The 16056-nt window shown below is 39.7% G+C and overlaps 1 protein-coding gene across 2 annotated transcripts in view; it reads left to right on the forward strand.

Moving 5' to 3' along the window:
* Itch (itchy E3 ubiquitin protein ligase) overlaps nt 1-16056 on the forward strand; it is a 75479-nt gene extending 59423 nt beyond the window's left edge. For both annotated transcript variants that reach the window (XM_048349033.1, XM_048349032.1), the window contains 5 exons: nt 4441-4561; nt 5042-5146; nt 8923-9019; nt 9720-9792; nt 14806-16056. In XM_048349033.1, the coding sequence (XP_048204990.1) occupies nt 4441-4561; nt 5042-5146; nt 8923-9019; nt 9720-9792; nt 14806-14905 (496 nt within the window). In that variant the 3' untranslated portion in view covers nt 14906-16056. The remainder of the gene's footprint in view (nt 1-4440; nt 4562-5041; nt 5147-8922; nt 9020-9719; nt 9793-14805) is intronic.

Consider the following 16056-nt stretch of genomic DNA (forward strand, 5'->3'; position numbering starts at 1 on the left):
AGTGCTTTTTTTTTTTGTCATATGACTTGAACTCAGGGACTGGGCACTGTCCCTGAGATTTTTCACTCAATGCTAGCAGTCTGCCATTTTGAGCCACAGTTCCACTTCTATTTTTCAGTAGTTAATTGGAGATAAGAGTCTCATAGACTTTCCTGCAAGGGCTGGCTTCAGACCACGATCCTCAGATCTCAGTCTCCTGAGTGTCTAGGATTACAGTTGTGAGCCACCAGTCCCCAGCAAGTACAGTGCATTTTGATCATTGTCACTTCTTTTTTTTTTTAAATTAAATTTTATTGACAAGGTGTTGTACAAAGAGGGTACAGTTACATAATAAGGCAGTGAATACATTTCTTGTGATATCTTATACCCTCATTTTTCTTTCCCTTCCCTAGATCAGGTAGGCATATATACAATATCCAATGTACCAGAATCATATACGGTAACCATGTAGGGTACGCCACAGGAAATTCACCTAGAACCTTAAAGTTCCTTTAAAGAATCCTCCTGTGTCCTTCTCTTGGAGTTGTTTTTGCTTATCTTAGTCTTATATGATCATGTGTACATAGCTGTTGAGCTATTGTGATCCACTGAGAGGTCTATTTTAGACCTTTTTATGTTTAGTAGTTGTTTGGTTTTAGATACATAATGTAAAGTCACTGACTCAAACATGTGGAAATACCATTTGAAAAGAAATTTGTTGTTTTGCAGACCTGGTCTCCACTGTCCTCCCTCCCTCCCTAGCAGTCATATATCAAGGGGACCATGCCCCTTTGTTCTCTGTGTTCTAGGCTTGTCTCGTTCAACATTATTTGTTCAAGTTCTGACCATTTCCCTGTGAATAACAATATTTTATCATTTCTAATCACTATGTAGTATTCCATTGTGTATGGGTACCACATTTTTTTAATCCATTCATCTGTAGAGGGGCATCTGGGTTGTTTCCATATTTTGGCTATTGTGAATTGTGCAGCGATAAACATGGAAGTGCAGATGTCTTTTTGATATCTTGAGACCTGTTGTTCAGGATAGATGCCTAGGAGTGGTATGGCTGGGTCATAGGGTATGTCTGTGCTGAACTTTTTGAGGAACCTCCATACTGTTCTCCAAAGTGGTTGTACTAATTTGCACTCCCACCAACAAGGGAGAAGGATTCCTCTTTCCCCGCACCCCCTCCAGCATTTGTTGTTGCCTGAGTTCAGAGTATAGGCCGTTCAGAGTATAGGCCATTCTAACTGGGGTGAGGTGGTATCTCAGGGTTGTTTTTTTTTTTTTTGCATTTCCTTTACTGCCAGGGATGTTGAACATTTCCTCATATGTTTCTTTGCCATTTTTATTTCTTCTCCTGTGAAGTCTCTCTTTAGCTCCTTTGCCCCATTGTCACTTCATCATTCTCTCCCATCTTTCCTATCCCATTCCTATTTTCAAGTTACATAGTTCAGTTTTTATATAATATACATACATTAAATATAATGACTACATTTGCTCACCCTTCCTCCTCCATTTCTGTGGCTTCCTTTTATGCCCCCTCTCCCTCCATATTTTAGCTTGCTGGTTTGGTATTCATTTTATTAAACCATTTGTTAGTTGTTCATAGAAGTTACACCATTAGATTCCTCCCCTAAAATAACTATCTAACATAATGAGAGGAAACATGCACTGTTTGTACCTGAGCCTGACTTCCCTTAACATAATTTTTTTCTAGGTCCATCCATTTTTCCTGCAAATTATATTCTTTATGGTTAATGAGTAAAATTCCATTGTATGTGTGTATATATATCATATATTTATGATATATGTATGTATGTCTCACATATACATATATATGAAACATTTTCTTGATCCACTCAGTTGTTTTAGGGTATCTGGGCTGTTTTCATAATTTAGCTATCTATCATGAATAGTGCAGCAGTTAACATGGATGTGCAAGTATCTTTACTAATGGGTAGAGATGCCCAAGAACAGTCCTGCTAGATCATAGTTAAAACGTTTTTGTGTGTGCTGGTGTTGGAACCTGAACTCAGGAACCAGGCATTGTCCCTGAGCTTTTTTATGCTCAAGGATGATGCTCTACCACTTGACACATAGCTTCACCTCTGACTTTTTGGTGGTTAATTGGAGATACAACTCTCATGTATGGGGCTGGGAATATGGCCTAGTGGCAAGAACGCCTGCCTCGTATACATGAAGCCTTGTATTTGATTCCCCAGCACCACATATATAGAAAATGGCCAGAAGTGGCGCTGTGCTAGCCTTGAGCAAAAAGAAACCAGGGACAGTGTTCAAGCCCTGAGTCCAAGCCCCCAGGACTGGCAACAACAACAACAAAAAAGGTCTCATGTATTTGACTGCCTGGGCTGGCTTCAAACTTGGATCCTCAGATCTCAGCCTCCTAGATAGAAAGGATTATAAGTATGAGCCATCAGTGCTTGGCAAATACTCCACTTTAGACCTATACTCCAGCTCTTTCCTACATATATTTGATACCTTTTAAGAAGCTACCTTAAGGGTGCTGGGAATATGGCCTAGTGGCAAGAGTGCTTGCCTGGTATACATGAAGCCCAGGGTTCAATTCCCCAGCACCACATATATAGAAAATGGCCAGAAGTGGCACTGTGGCTCAAGTGGTAGAGTGCTAGCCTTGAGCAAAAAGAAGGCAGGGACAGTGCTCAGGCCCTGAGTCCAAGGCCCAGGACTGACAAAAAAAAAAAAAAAAAAAGAAGCTACTTTAAGACTTTGTCTGCTAACTTCAGCATTAAAACTAAGCTTTGCTCTGTAAACTTCGTTCTCAAGATTGTAGGTCATTTTCCTGGGATATATGTTAGACTATGGATTTCTTTTTGTTTGTCTAAAGTTTGAGTATTGCACTTCTGTTTTATCTCATAGATTCTTAAAAAACAGATTAGTTTGACCCTTTACAAATTCAGTGAGACTGGTCTGTTTCCATTTTGCCTTTAGTTCTAAAACATAACTCTTATTCATATAATTTTATGAGATGTAAATGTTTAAATTCTGTCTTTCCAGTGGATAGTAATTGCAGAAATTTCTGCTTATGTCTTTGGCATTCCACTTGTTGCTTCCCACAAGGTTTCTTGGATTCTCATTGTATGTACACACATACATTAATGAATTACTTCTTCTAGTTTTTCCCCTTTCTAATTATTTTTACATTTTCATTTGAAGTAGCAGCTGGACCCCAGTGACTCATACCTGTGATCCTAGCTACTTAGGAGGCTGGGATCTGAAGATCTGGGTTCAAAGCCAGTCTGGGCAGGGAAGTCCATGAGACTTTTTGGTTTTGGTTGGTTATAGGGCTTGGACTTGGGCCTGGGTGTTCTCCCTGAGCTTTTCTGCTCAAGTCTAGTGCTCTACCACTTTGAGCCACAGCTCTATTTCCAGTTTTCTGGTGGTTAATTAGAGATAAGAATCTCATGAACTTTCCTACCCAGCCTGGCTTTGAACTCAGATCTTCAGATCTCAGCCTCCTGAGTAGCTAGGACTACATACAGGTGTAAGCCACCACCACCACCTGGCTCATGAGATTCTCAAGGGGGAAGCAAAAAAAACAAACACTTTTGCAGCATATGTACCTTTTTAAGATCTCATTCAAATACTAAAATTTAATCAGAAATTGAGCAAAATATTTGATATCACTGGATAATTCCCTTTTTATTGTGATAGTAGTGTGGTTTTACTTTCTAAAAACACCTTCATTGTTTCAGAGACATTGAAATATAAAATGAAATTACATTAGCCTGGTGCTGGTGGTTCATTCCTAAAATCCTAGCTACTCAGGAGACTGAGATCTGAGGATTGGAATTCAAAGCCAGTCCAAGAAGATAGACCATGAGACTCTTATCCTTAATTAACCATCAAAAAGCCAGAAATGTAGCTGTGGCTCAAGTGAAAGAATGCTAACCTTGAACAAAAAAAGTTCAGGGACAATTTCCAGGTCCTAAGCCCCAGGATTGACACATATAATAATAGCTAGGATAATGTGTTGCAGGTATGAATTAAAATAAGGTTGGCAAGGTGGGGCACTGGTGGCTCACACCTGTAATCTTAACTACTCAGGAGGCTGAGATCTGAGGATCATGGTTTGAAGCCATCCTAAGCAGGAAAGTCCATGAGCCTCTTATCTCCAATTAATCACCAGAAGTAGTCCTGTGGCTCAAAATGGTAGAGCACTAGCCTTGAATGAAAAAGCTCAGAGACAGTGCCCAAACCCTAAATTCAAGCCTCACAACCAACCAAAAATAATGTTTGACATTATAATAAAGGTTAAACTTTTGTACAAAAGAGTTCATTGTACTTTACTTTTGTATATATTTCATGATATATATGTTCATAATACTTTCATAATAGTAAATTTGTAAAATTCATGTTCAGAAATTAAAGGTAAATCCTAAAGTTCCTGATAGCTTTTTTATATTTTTCTGCCAGAATGGTAGCTGAGTGGAGGTTGTCTCGAGGAGTTGAAGAACAGACACAAGCTTTCTTTGAGGGCTTTAATGAAATTCTTCCCCAGCAGTATTTGCAGTACTTCGATGCAAAGGAATTAGAGGTAATGGTGCTGTGTGTGTGTGTACATGTGCATACATCTATAATTCTGCAGCATGATAGCAAATAATACCTCAGATATCTGCTTTCAATTTATTTTGTCCATCCTTTGAGTGGCATTAGTTTTTATGTCGGCAAGACATTTGGAAGTATCCTCAGTGGGTAAAACAATGATCTATGCCACAGTCAATCTCTAAAGAAAAAAAATATTTCTGTTAAGGCTTCTCTAATCTTTAAAGAAAAAAAATTCTATTAAGGCTTCTCTAATTGTAGGACTTAATCCTTGAATACTTGTATGTATGACACCCTGCATGAAAATTTGCTTTTCTAAATAGCATGAATAGAATTCTGGATGTACAGTTTACAAGCAAAGCATGCTAACTAGTATTTTTTCAAAGTGTGTTTAATATCAGACTTTTCTCATATGTCAGGCATTTTTTGTACAACTACCTGAAGAAATGATTTGTCTTTTTCATCTTTAAAGGTACTCTTATGTGGAATGCAAGAGATTGATTTGAATGACTGGCAAAGACATGCTATCTACCGTCATTACACTAGGACAAGCAAACAGATTATGTGGTTTTGGCAGGTTTGTTTCTTTCTTTCTTTTTTTTTTTTTCCCTTTATTGTCAAAGTGAAGTACAGAGAGGTTACAGTTTCATATGTAAGGCAATGAGTATATTTCTTGTTCAACTTGTTACCTCCTCCCTCATTTTCCCCCGCCTCCCCACTCCTTCTTTCCCTCTCCCGCCCACCCCATGAGTTGTACTTTTGTCTTTACCAACACACCATCAAGAAAGAAAAAAAAAATACCACTTGGTATCCCATGATTATTGATAGCAAATCTCCCAGAACTAAGGGTAAGCAAAATGGTAGGAAAGATTCCAGAAATTGAGGAGGAAAGGGGAGGGACCCTATATCTGAAATATTTTCTATTAACACTGTCATTTGCCCACCAACCAGATTTCTTATTTTTTTGCCAGTTGGTAGGTTTGTTTCTAAATTTGTTCATTTAGTTACTTTAACTTTTTGGCAGAACTGAGGTTTGAAAGGGCTTTATACTTGCTAAACAAAGTATTTTACAACTTGAGCCACTCCCCCAGCCCTTTTTTTAAAAAAATTATTTATTGGGGCTGGGGATATGGCCTAGTGGCAAGAGCACTTGCCTCGTATACTTGAAGCCCTGGGTTCGATTCCCCAGCACCACATATACAGAAAATGGCCAGAAGTGGCGCTGTGACTCAAGTGGCAGAGTGCTAGCCTTGAGCAAAAAGAAGCCAGGGACAGTGCTTAGGCCCTGAGTCTAAGGCCCAGGAACTGGCAAAAAAAAAAAAATTATTAATTAAATTTTTTTGACAAGGTGTTGTGCAAAAGAGGTACAGTTACATAACAGGGCAGTGTGTACATTTCCTGTGATATCTTACACCCTGTTTTTCTTTCCCTTCCCTAGATCAGGTAGACATATATACAGTACACAGTATACCAAAAACATATACAGTAGCCATGTGGCATTCACCTAGAACTTTAAATATAACATCAACAATAGAGTTTGCTTATCCTTGTCTTATATGGAACATACATACATAGCTTTTGAGCTATTGTGATCCACTGAGAGGTCTATTTTTGACCTTTATATGTTGAGTAGTTGTTTGGTTTTAGTTACATAATGTAAGGTCGCTGACCCAAACCTGTGGGAAATACCATTTGACAAGAAGTTTCTTGTTTCGAAGACCTGGTCTCTACTGTCTCCCCCTGCCCCCACCTTAACAGTCATATATCAAGGAGATCATGCCCCTTTGTTTTCTGTGTTCTAGGCTTGTCTCACTCAACATTATTTGTTCAAGTTCTGACCATTTCTTTCTTTCTTTTTTTTTTTGGCCAGTCCTGGGCCTTGGACTCAGGGCCTGAGCACTGTCCCTGGCTTCCTTTTGCTCAAGGCTAGCACTCTTCCACTGAGCCACAGTGCCACTTCTGGCCGTTTTCTGTATATGTGGTGCTGGGGAATCGAACCCAGGGCCTCATGTATACGAGGCAAGCTCTCTTGCCACTAGGCCATATCCCCAGCCCCAAGTTCTGACCATTTCCCTGAGAATACCAATATTTCCCCATTTCTAATCGCTATGTAGTATTCCATTGTGTATAAGTGCCATATTTTTTGGATCCATTCATCTGTAGAGGGGCATCTGGGTTGTTTCCATATTTTGGCTATTGTGAATTGTGCAGCGATAAACATGGAAGTGCAGATGTCTTTTTGATATCTTGGGACCTGTTTCCCAAGGAGTGCCTAGGAGTGGTATGGCTGGGTCATAGGGTATGTCTGTGCTGAGCTTTTTGAGGAACCTCCATACTGTTCTCCAAAGTGGTTGTACTAATTTACACTCCCACCAACAAGGGAGGAGGGTTCCTCTTTCCCTGCACCCCCTCCAGCATTTGTTGTTGCCTGAGTTCAGAGTATAGGCCATTCTAACTGGAGTGAGGTGGTATCTCAGGGTTGTTTTTATTTGCATTTCCTTTACTGCCCGGGATGTGTATGAGCATTTCCTCATATGTTTCTTTGCCATTTTTATCTCTTCTCTTGTGAAGTCTCTCTTTAGCTCCTTTGCCCATTTCATAATTGGTTTACCCCAGCCTTTTTTTGCTTTAGGTATTTTTGTCACTTTTTGTTCTAGGTGGGCCTGGGACCATGATCCTCCTTTATGCAGCCTTCTCTCTACAGCTGAATTCACAAGCATATCCCACAATACCCAGATTATTGATGGGGATGGCATTTTGCTAACTTTTGGGGAGTGTAAGGGTATGATACGTGGACTTATCTATACTAGGACTTGAACTCAGGCTTTCCTTTGTCTTTTTTGCTCATGGCAAGCACTCTTTCACTTGACCCACATCTCTACCTACAAGCCTTTTGATTGCTGGGTGGAGATAGGAGTCTCAAATTCATCTGTTGGGCTGCCTTCAAAAATGAAGAGTCTCAGATCTTAGCCTTCTAAGTAACTAGGCATTTCATATACTCTTAACTATCTTATATAAACATACTGTGGTTTTCACCATCATTTATACATTTTTTTTTTTTTTGCCAGTCCTGGGCCAGCACTGTCCCTGGCTTCTTCTTGCTCAAGGCTAGCACTCTGCCACTTGAGCCACAGCGCCACTTCTGGCCATTTTCTGTATATGTGGTGCTGGGGAATCAAACCCAGGGCCTCATGTATACAAGGCAAGCACTCTTGCCACTAGGCCATATCCCCAGCCCCTCATTTATACATTATTAAGAATTACATATTGTTCAGTCAGGTACTAGTGCTATATACCTGTAATCCTAGCTACTCAGAAGGCTCATATCTGAGGTTCTAAGCCAATCTGGGCAGGAACCTCCAAGAGATGCCAGCTCAAATGCTGACTGTGAGCAAACAAACTAAATGATAACTTGAGAATCTGAGTTCGAACCTTGTGCCTGAAAAAAAAACTTATAATAGAGAATACCATGGCTACAAATGGAAGTTGTGAGTATATAATGTATACACAGTTTATGTGTGGAATAATGGAAAAAGTTATTGAAGTAGCAGTAATGGCTACACAATAGTATGGTAATGCCAAATGCCAGTGAATTCTATACTTAGAAATATGAACAACACAGCCAGGTGCCAGTGGCTCATGCCTGTAATCCTAGCTATTCAGGAAGCTAAGATCTGAGGATCATGGTTCAAAGCTAGCCCATGCATGAAAGTCCATGAGACTCTTTATCTCTAATGAAGCACCAAAAAGCTGTGGCTTAAGTGGTAGAGGACTAATATTGGTCACAAAAAGAGCTCAGGGACAGTGCCCAGGCTCTGAGTTGAAGCCCTAGGATCAGCAGGGGGGAAAGAGAGGGAGAGGGAGAAGGAGAAGGAGAGGGAAAGGGAGAGGAAGAGGAGAGACAAACTCAAAAGTAAACTGAGCTTCTGTAGTCAGAATTAGCATTTTATTCCAGGACCCGTTGGCTCACACCTCTAATCCTACCTACTCAGGAGGCTGAGGTCTGAGAATTGCAATTTTAAGCAGCTAAGGCAGAAAAGTCCATAAGACTCTTTATCGCCAAATAAAGCCAGAAGGGGAACTGTGGCTCAAGTGGTAGAGTGCTAGCCTTGAATGAAAAAGGTAAAGGACAATGCTCAGGCCCTGTGTTCAAGCCCTAATACTGGTACCAAAAAAGAAATAAAACAAGAAAAGAAAATAGCATTTTAAAATAATTGATAGTAGTGAAATTCTTCACAGGAAGGTTTGACCCTAGACATTCATTTATGGTTTGAAATGATCACTTTTATTTCTTGTTCAATGAGCTAAAGTTAATAAAAGAACATATATCTTTTTAAATGTGGTTTTTAACAGTTTGTTAAAGAAATTGATAATGAGAAGAGAATGAGACTTCTGCAATTTGTTACTGGAACCTGTCGATTGCCAGTAGGAGGATTTGCTGACCTCATGGGTATGTCTAGTGTCACTTTTCTTATACAGAAAGTTGTTTCTTGTACTACTGTTAGAGAAATGTGTATAGAACTTATGTAAGGCCAGGCACCGGTGGCTCCTGCTTGTAATCCTAGCTACTCGGGAGGCTGAGATCTGAGGATCACAGTTGAAAACCAGCCCAGACAGGAAAGTTCGTGAGACTCTAATCTCAAACTACTCAAAAAAAGATGGAAGTGGCAGAGTGGCTCAAGTGGTAGAGCGCTAGCTTTGATCTGAAGAGCTCAGGGACAGCGTCCAGGCCTGGAGTTCAAGCCTCACAACCAACAAAAACAAAAACAAACAAACAAACAAAAAAACTTACGGAAGACTGACTCAAGGCCTGGTTCATGTGAGCAGTTAAAAACTAAGTAGGTGATTTTGAGTACAGAGTTTAGAATCAGCCTAACAAAGACTTCAAAAGCCAGATGAAATGACTTTGGACATTATCCTTTGGGTATTTGGAAGTTGTGCAAACTTTGAAGAGAGGAAAACTGGTTGACAGTGTATTTTAGGAATATTTGATAGCAAGACGTGTAGCATAGTTTTAAATTTGGGGAGAACTGGAGATAGGAAAACCTATTGCAGTAATGACTTGGTGGTGCTGGTGCTTCTGAGTTGGGAAGCATGATTTGAGAACTTTAGAACCAACAAATTGTTAAATGATTTGTATTACATTTTAGGGAGCAATGGACCACAGAAATTCTGCATTGAAAAAGTTGGGAAAGAAAATTGGTTACCCAGAAGTCACACCTGGTAAGCAAAATCAGAAAGAACCTAGAAAATAGCCCTTTTCTATTTATTCTCTAGCTACTTAAAGCACATTAGAAATTCAGTACTTTTTGGTATTTATTCCCCCCCTCCCCTGGGCCCTGGGGCTTGAACTCAGAGTCTGAGTGCCGTCCCTGAGCTGCTTTTTGCTCAAGGCTAGCACTCTACCACTTGAGCCATAGCTCTACTTCCAGCTTTTTCTGAGTCGTTTATTGGAGATAAGAGTCTAGCAGATTTTTCTACCAGGCTGGCTTCAAACGGTGATCCTCAGATCTTACCCTCTTGAGTAGCTAGTACTTACTACAGGTATTAGCTACCATTGCTCATCTGGTATTGAATATATGGGCTCAGCTGCTATCCCTGAGCTTTTTTTCTTGAGAGGTCGAATTTTGGAGTCTTCATTGGGATGCTAGTGGACTGCAGGCCAGCCAATTACAAAAACCTGCAGCCATCCCTGAGATTCTTTTGCTCAAGCCTACCACTCTACCACTTGAACCACAGCATCACTTATAGCTTTTTCTGTCTATGTGGTACAGAGTAATCGAACTGGGGCTTCATGCATGTTAGGCAAGCACTCTACCACTAAGCCACAGTCCCAGCCCTAGTATTTCATTTTTTTTTAATTATTATTATAATATATATATATATATATATATATATATATATATATATATACCTCACAGATGTACCACTCTAAATCTTTTGTTGTTATTGTTGTTGGTCATGGGGCTTGAACTCAAGGGCCTGGGTGCTGTCCCTGAGCTCTTTTGCTCCAGGCTTGTGCTCTACCACTTTGAGCCATGGCACCACTTCCAGTGTTCTGGTAGTTAATTGAAAATAAAATCTCACAGCCTTTCACAGGCTGGCTTTGAACCACGAGCCTCAGATCTCAGCCTCTTGGATAGCTAGGATTACAGGTGTGAGCCACCAGTGCTTGGCTCACTTTAATCATTTTTAAGTGTGTATGCTTCAGTGTCATTAAGTACATTCACATATTGTGCAGTTAGTGTCATCATCTATAAAATGTTTTTAATTTTGCAAAACTGAACTACATCCTTGATTTTTATTTGTATTTTCCCAATGACTGATAAGTGACATTGAGTATATTTTCATATGCTTGTTGGTCATTTGTATGTTCTCCTTTGATAACTGTCTATGTAGGTCGTAGGTCATTTGCCTAGTTGTTGTTGGTTTTTTGTTTTTTGTTGTTTTTTTTGCCAGTCCTGGGCCTTGGACTCAGGGCCTGAGCACTGTCCCTGGCTTCTTTTTGCTCAAGGCTAGCACTCTACCACTTGAGCCACAGCACCACTTCTGGCCATTTTCCATATATGTGGTGCTGGGGAATCAAACCCAGGGCTTCATATATACGAGGCAAGCACTCTACCCACTAGGCCATATCCCCAGCCCCTTGCCTAGTTTTTAATCAGATTATTTGTTGTTTTTGCTATTGAGCTGTTTGAGTTCTTTATATATTCTGGAAATGAATCCCTTATCTGATGAATACTTTGTAAATATTTTTCTCATTGTATATGTTTTTGTCTTCATTCTGCTGGTTGTTTGATGTACAGAATCTTTCTTTTTTTTTTTTTTTTTGCTCACGGCTAGCATTCTGCCACTTGAGCCACAGTGCCACTTCTGGCCTTTTCTATGTATGTGGTGCTGGGGAATCGAACCCAGGGCTTCATGTATGCTAGGCAAACACTCTTGCCATTAGGCCATATTCCCAGCCCCTGTACAGAATCTTTCTAGCTTGATAGAATCCCTTTTGTCAATTTTTGCTTTGTTGACTATGCTTTTGGATCATATCTAAAAAGTCTCTGCGTGGACCAATGCTCTGAAGTTTCCCCTCTGCCATTTTTTTAGTAGGTTTGCATTTTCAGGTCTTATAGTTAAGCCTTTGATCTATTGTAGTTTCATATATGGTAAAAGAAAATAGTCTACGTTTGTTTTTTCTATGGATAGCCTTTTCCTAACACCTGTTGAAGAGACTCTCCTTGATCATTATGTTCTTGATACCTTTGACAAAAGTCGTTTGCCAAGCTGCACACTGTGGCTTAGGCCTATATCCCTAGCTACTCAGGAGGCTAAGAGCTGAGGATTTCAGTTCAAAGCTAGCCAGTGCAGAAAAGTCCTATGAGACCCTTAAGTAGAGTATGGCTCAAATGGTAGAGTGCTAGCCTTGAGTGAAAAAGCTAAGGGGGACAGTGCCTAATCACTGAGTTCAAGCCCCAGTTTACTGGCACACACACAAAAATAATCACTTGACTGTAAATACATGGATTTATTTCTGAGTTGTCTAATTTTTTCCTTTGAGCTATGTGTCTTTGGTCTGAGCTGTGTGCCAGTACCATGCTGATTTGCTTACTGTGACTTTGTGGGCATTTTGTATTTTGTTTGCAGTGTTTGGAATTAGCCCCAGGGTATGTCGGGGTGAGCCCAAGGTCTCATACATGTTAGCTGTACTGCTAAGTTACACCCTTAGTCTTTGTAGTATGTTCTGAAGCTAGATATTGTAATGGTTCCAGCTTTGATCTTTCTGCTCTAAAATTTTCCTTTTTTTTTTTTTTTTCTGCCTGTCCTAGGGCTTGGACTCAGGGCCTGATCATTGTCCCTGGCTTCTTTTTGCACTTGAGCCACAGCACCATTTCTGGCTGTTTTCTATATATGTGGTGCTGGGGAATTGAACCCAGGGCTTCATGTATATGCGGCAAGCAATCTTGCCACTAGGCTATATTCCCAGCCCTAAAATTTTCCTTTTTAAACCTGGGTTATATTTCATTGTGTGGATAGATCACATTTTGTTTATATAGTCATCTGTTAGTGGACACTTGGATTATTTATACTTTGTTGCTATATTGAATAGTGATACTATAAACATAGGTATACAAATACTTGTTCTTATCCCTACTTATCTATCTATTTATTGCCAGTCCTGGGGTTTGAACTCAGGGCCTGGGCACTGTCCCTGAGCCTCTCTATGCTCAAGAATAGTGCTTTCTTCCACTTGAGCCGTGGCACCACTTCCAGCCTTTTCTGTTTATGAGGAACTTAGAAATTGAACCCAAGGCTTCATGCTTGCTAGGCAAGCACTCTTCTACTAAGCTACCTTCCTAGCCATCCCTACTTTCAGTTTGGGGGGTTATACACCCAAAAGTGTGATTGCTGGATCATTTTCTAGGAAGTCTGATGGCATTTTTTTCACATAGATATCAAGTTTCTCAGCATTTGTTGAACGCGCTGGTCTTTCTCTCATGAGATGGTCTTGGCACCCTTGTTGAAAATCAGTTTACCAGCCAAGTGCTTTGGCTCACACCTGTAATCTTAGAATTTAGGAGACTAAGGCAGGAAGATCACATGTTTGAAGTCAGCCCCAGTGTACAACACCCTGTTTGCTTATATATATGTATATACTTACATATATAACTATTTTACTTTTGACTACTATAAACAGAATTGTTAATTTCATTTCTGATTTTGTACTGCTGGGGTATATAGAAACATAGATGGCTTCTGTACTCACCCTGTGTGCATGTCTTAATTTTACTTCTTTGCCCTTTTCTTCCCCTAAATTTTGAACAGACTTCTATGCTATAATAATAATGTTGAATATGGCTTATGCCAGTCACACATAAAAAAGGAGCATGATATCTTTGTCAGATTCTGTTTTTATTTTTAGGAAGTGATAAAAACTCTTCACTTATTTTCTCATCATGTATAACATTTTTTCTTCTATGGTCAAACATTTGCCTAAGCTTTATCCTAAAAGTATAGCAGAGGACCAAGGCTTTGGGGCAGATTATCTGTTTGTTAACTTATGAAGGTGATATTAATACAGCCCCAACTTGGTAGATACCTTTTGAAAACTTGCAGCTATGAATAGGGCAGAGAAATTCAGAAGTGAACAAATATTAGTGCAGAAAAACATTTTTTTGTGTTGTATGCCTGTCCTGGGTCTTGAACTCAGGGCCTGGGCACTCCCTAAGCTGCTGCTGCTGCTGATTATTATTACTATTATTATTGGCTAATGCTCTGCCAATGAGCCACAGCTCCCACTTCCTGCTTTTTTGCTAGTTAATGGGAATAATTAGCTCACACTTTCCTGCCCTAGCTGGCTTCAAACTTCAATCCTCAATTCTCAGCCTTCTGAGAGCTAGTATTACAGATGTGATCTACCAGCATCCAGCTGCATTTCTTTTTCTTTTTTCTTTTTGCCAGTCTTGGGGCTTGACCTCAGGGCCTGGGCACTGTCCCAGAGCTGCTGTTGCTCTAGCACTCTGCCACTTGAACCACAATGCCACTTTCAGCTTTTTCTGTGTATGTGGTACTGAAGAATTGAACCCAGAGCTTCATGAGTGCTAGGCAAGCACTCTACCACTAAGCCACATTCCCAGCCCATCATTTCTTGCTCTTAACATGATGTACTAATATCTTTTGATAAGAGACTATATGGCCTGCATGATCTAAAATATTTACTGTCTGGCCCTTTAAATCTGCAACTTGCTCTAGATAGAGTAGATGGGGGAGAATGGGCGAATTAACATGTATTGAGGGCTGGGAATGTGGCCTAGTGGCAAGAGTGCTTGCCTCGTATACATGAAGCCCTGGGTTTGATTCCCCAGCACCACATAATATAGAAAATGGCCAGAAGTGGCGCTGTGGCTCAAGTGGCAGAGTGCTAGCCTTGAACAAAAAGAAGCCAGGGACAGTGCTCAGGCCCTGAGTCCAAGGCCCAGGACTGGCAAAAATAAAAATTAAAAAAAAAAATTATTGAGGCATCTTGAGCACCAGGTGCTGTGCTAGGTACTTGGTTCTTTATTATCCCCTGAGAGGTACCAAAGAAGAAACTGAGTCTTGGAAAGGAAAAAATGACTTGCTCAAAGGTCCATCAACAGAGCTTTGAACTGTTTGGCCAACTTTAAAGCCAGTGTTGCTATACAACATTTTATATTTGTTTCTTTATATATTCCCTTCTCTCAAGCTAATAATTCTTCCTTTTAGTTTTAATCGCCTGGACCTTCCACCCTACAAGAGCTATGAGCAACTGAAGGAGAAGCTGTTGTTTGCCATTGAAGAAACAGAAGGATTTGGACAAGAATAACTTCTGAGAACTTGTACCACCAAAGGACAAGAACTTATTTCACAGTGTTTGTCCTTTTCCTTCTCTGCCTATTGCACATCTTGTTGTAAAATTGGACTGTGACTGTTGAGAGAGTTAATCTGAGTGTAAGTAAGTTAATCTTATCATTGAAATTTTATCTCCCAGTCATTCTGGATTTCTTTTTTAGCATTTCCAGAAATCAAATCTATGAACACTTATCAAAAACTTACTTAACATGAGATTTAACACAGCAATGAAATCTGCCTTGTCTTTTTCCACTAGATTGTTTCCTTAACAGTTTTCTATGTGTGTCAGAAGTCTCATGTGGGAGGTTTTTTTCCTTTTAGAGATTCTGCATATATGGAGGGAAATCTCTTGGCCACTGCAATATATAAGATCTTCCTATTAAGTCTCTTGCTAAGAGACATTTAATAAAAGTGCAAGCTTAGCCCAGCTTCTGGGCATGTGAGCAAATTGCTAGCTTGTGCTCTCCCTCTCATTTCAGCCTGGCCTGACTGTTTTTCATTTCTGGAGCATGAATCCAATCATCACTTTGATGTTATTCCTAGAAGTGATGCAGGACTCTTGCATTTCTACAAAGTAGTTTTGTGTATATGAATTCAGGGAGAAATTGGTCCCAGTGGCAAATGACTTCATACCTCTTCATTTGGAAGTTTATTTTCATTGCCTTGCAAATACTAAACTTTACCAACAATATCAACACTGTGGTTCCTTCACTGTTGGTTTTAAAGGTTACCCTAGAAGTGAAATTAATGTAGCTGAATTTATGAAAGGCCATTATTAATTATTTTTATATGACCCTATACATAAGGTGAAGCTTTATCTTATCATAATCCAAAAACTTCAGTTGTATTTAATTATTGCTAAGGAATTAGTTATAACTAGGCTATTTTCTAGTCTACATAGAAGTCAGTGAAATAGCTGCTGAAATCACCTTTTCATTTGTGAGAGCTATTCTTTATATGAATTAAAAGTCTTCAAGTGTATCATTTCTCTCATACATCGAGTAGCCATTTTTTTTGTTGTTGTTGTTTTAACATTGTCCTTAATTGAGTTGGTATCCCTCATTTGTAATATTCTTTTGGGGTTGTTTGTTTGTTTTGGTGCTGGTCCTGGGGCTTGAACTCCTG

Source organism: Perognathus longimembris, chromosome 6, assembly GCF_023159225.1.
Source record: "Perognathus longimembris pacificus isolate PPM17 chromosome 6, ASM2315922v1, whole genome shotgun sequence".
Lineage (NCBI taxonomy): Eukaryota > Metazoa > Chordata > Mammalia > Rodentia > Heteromyidae > Perognathus > Perognathus longimembris.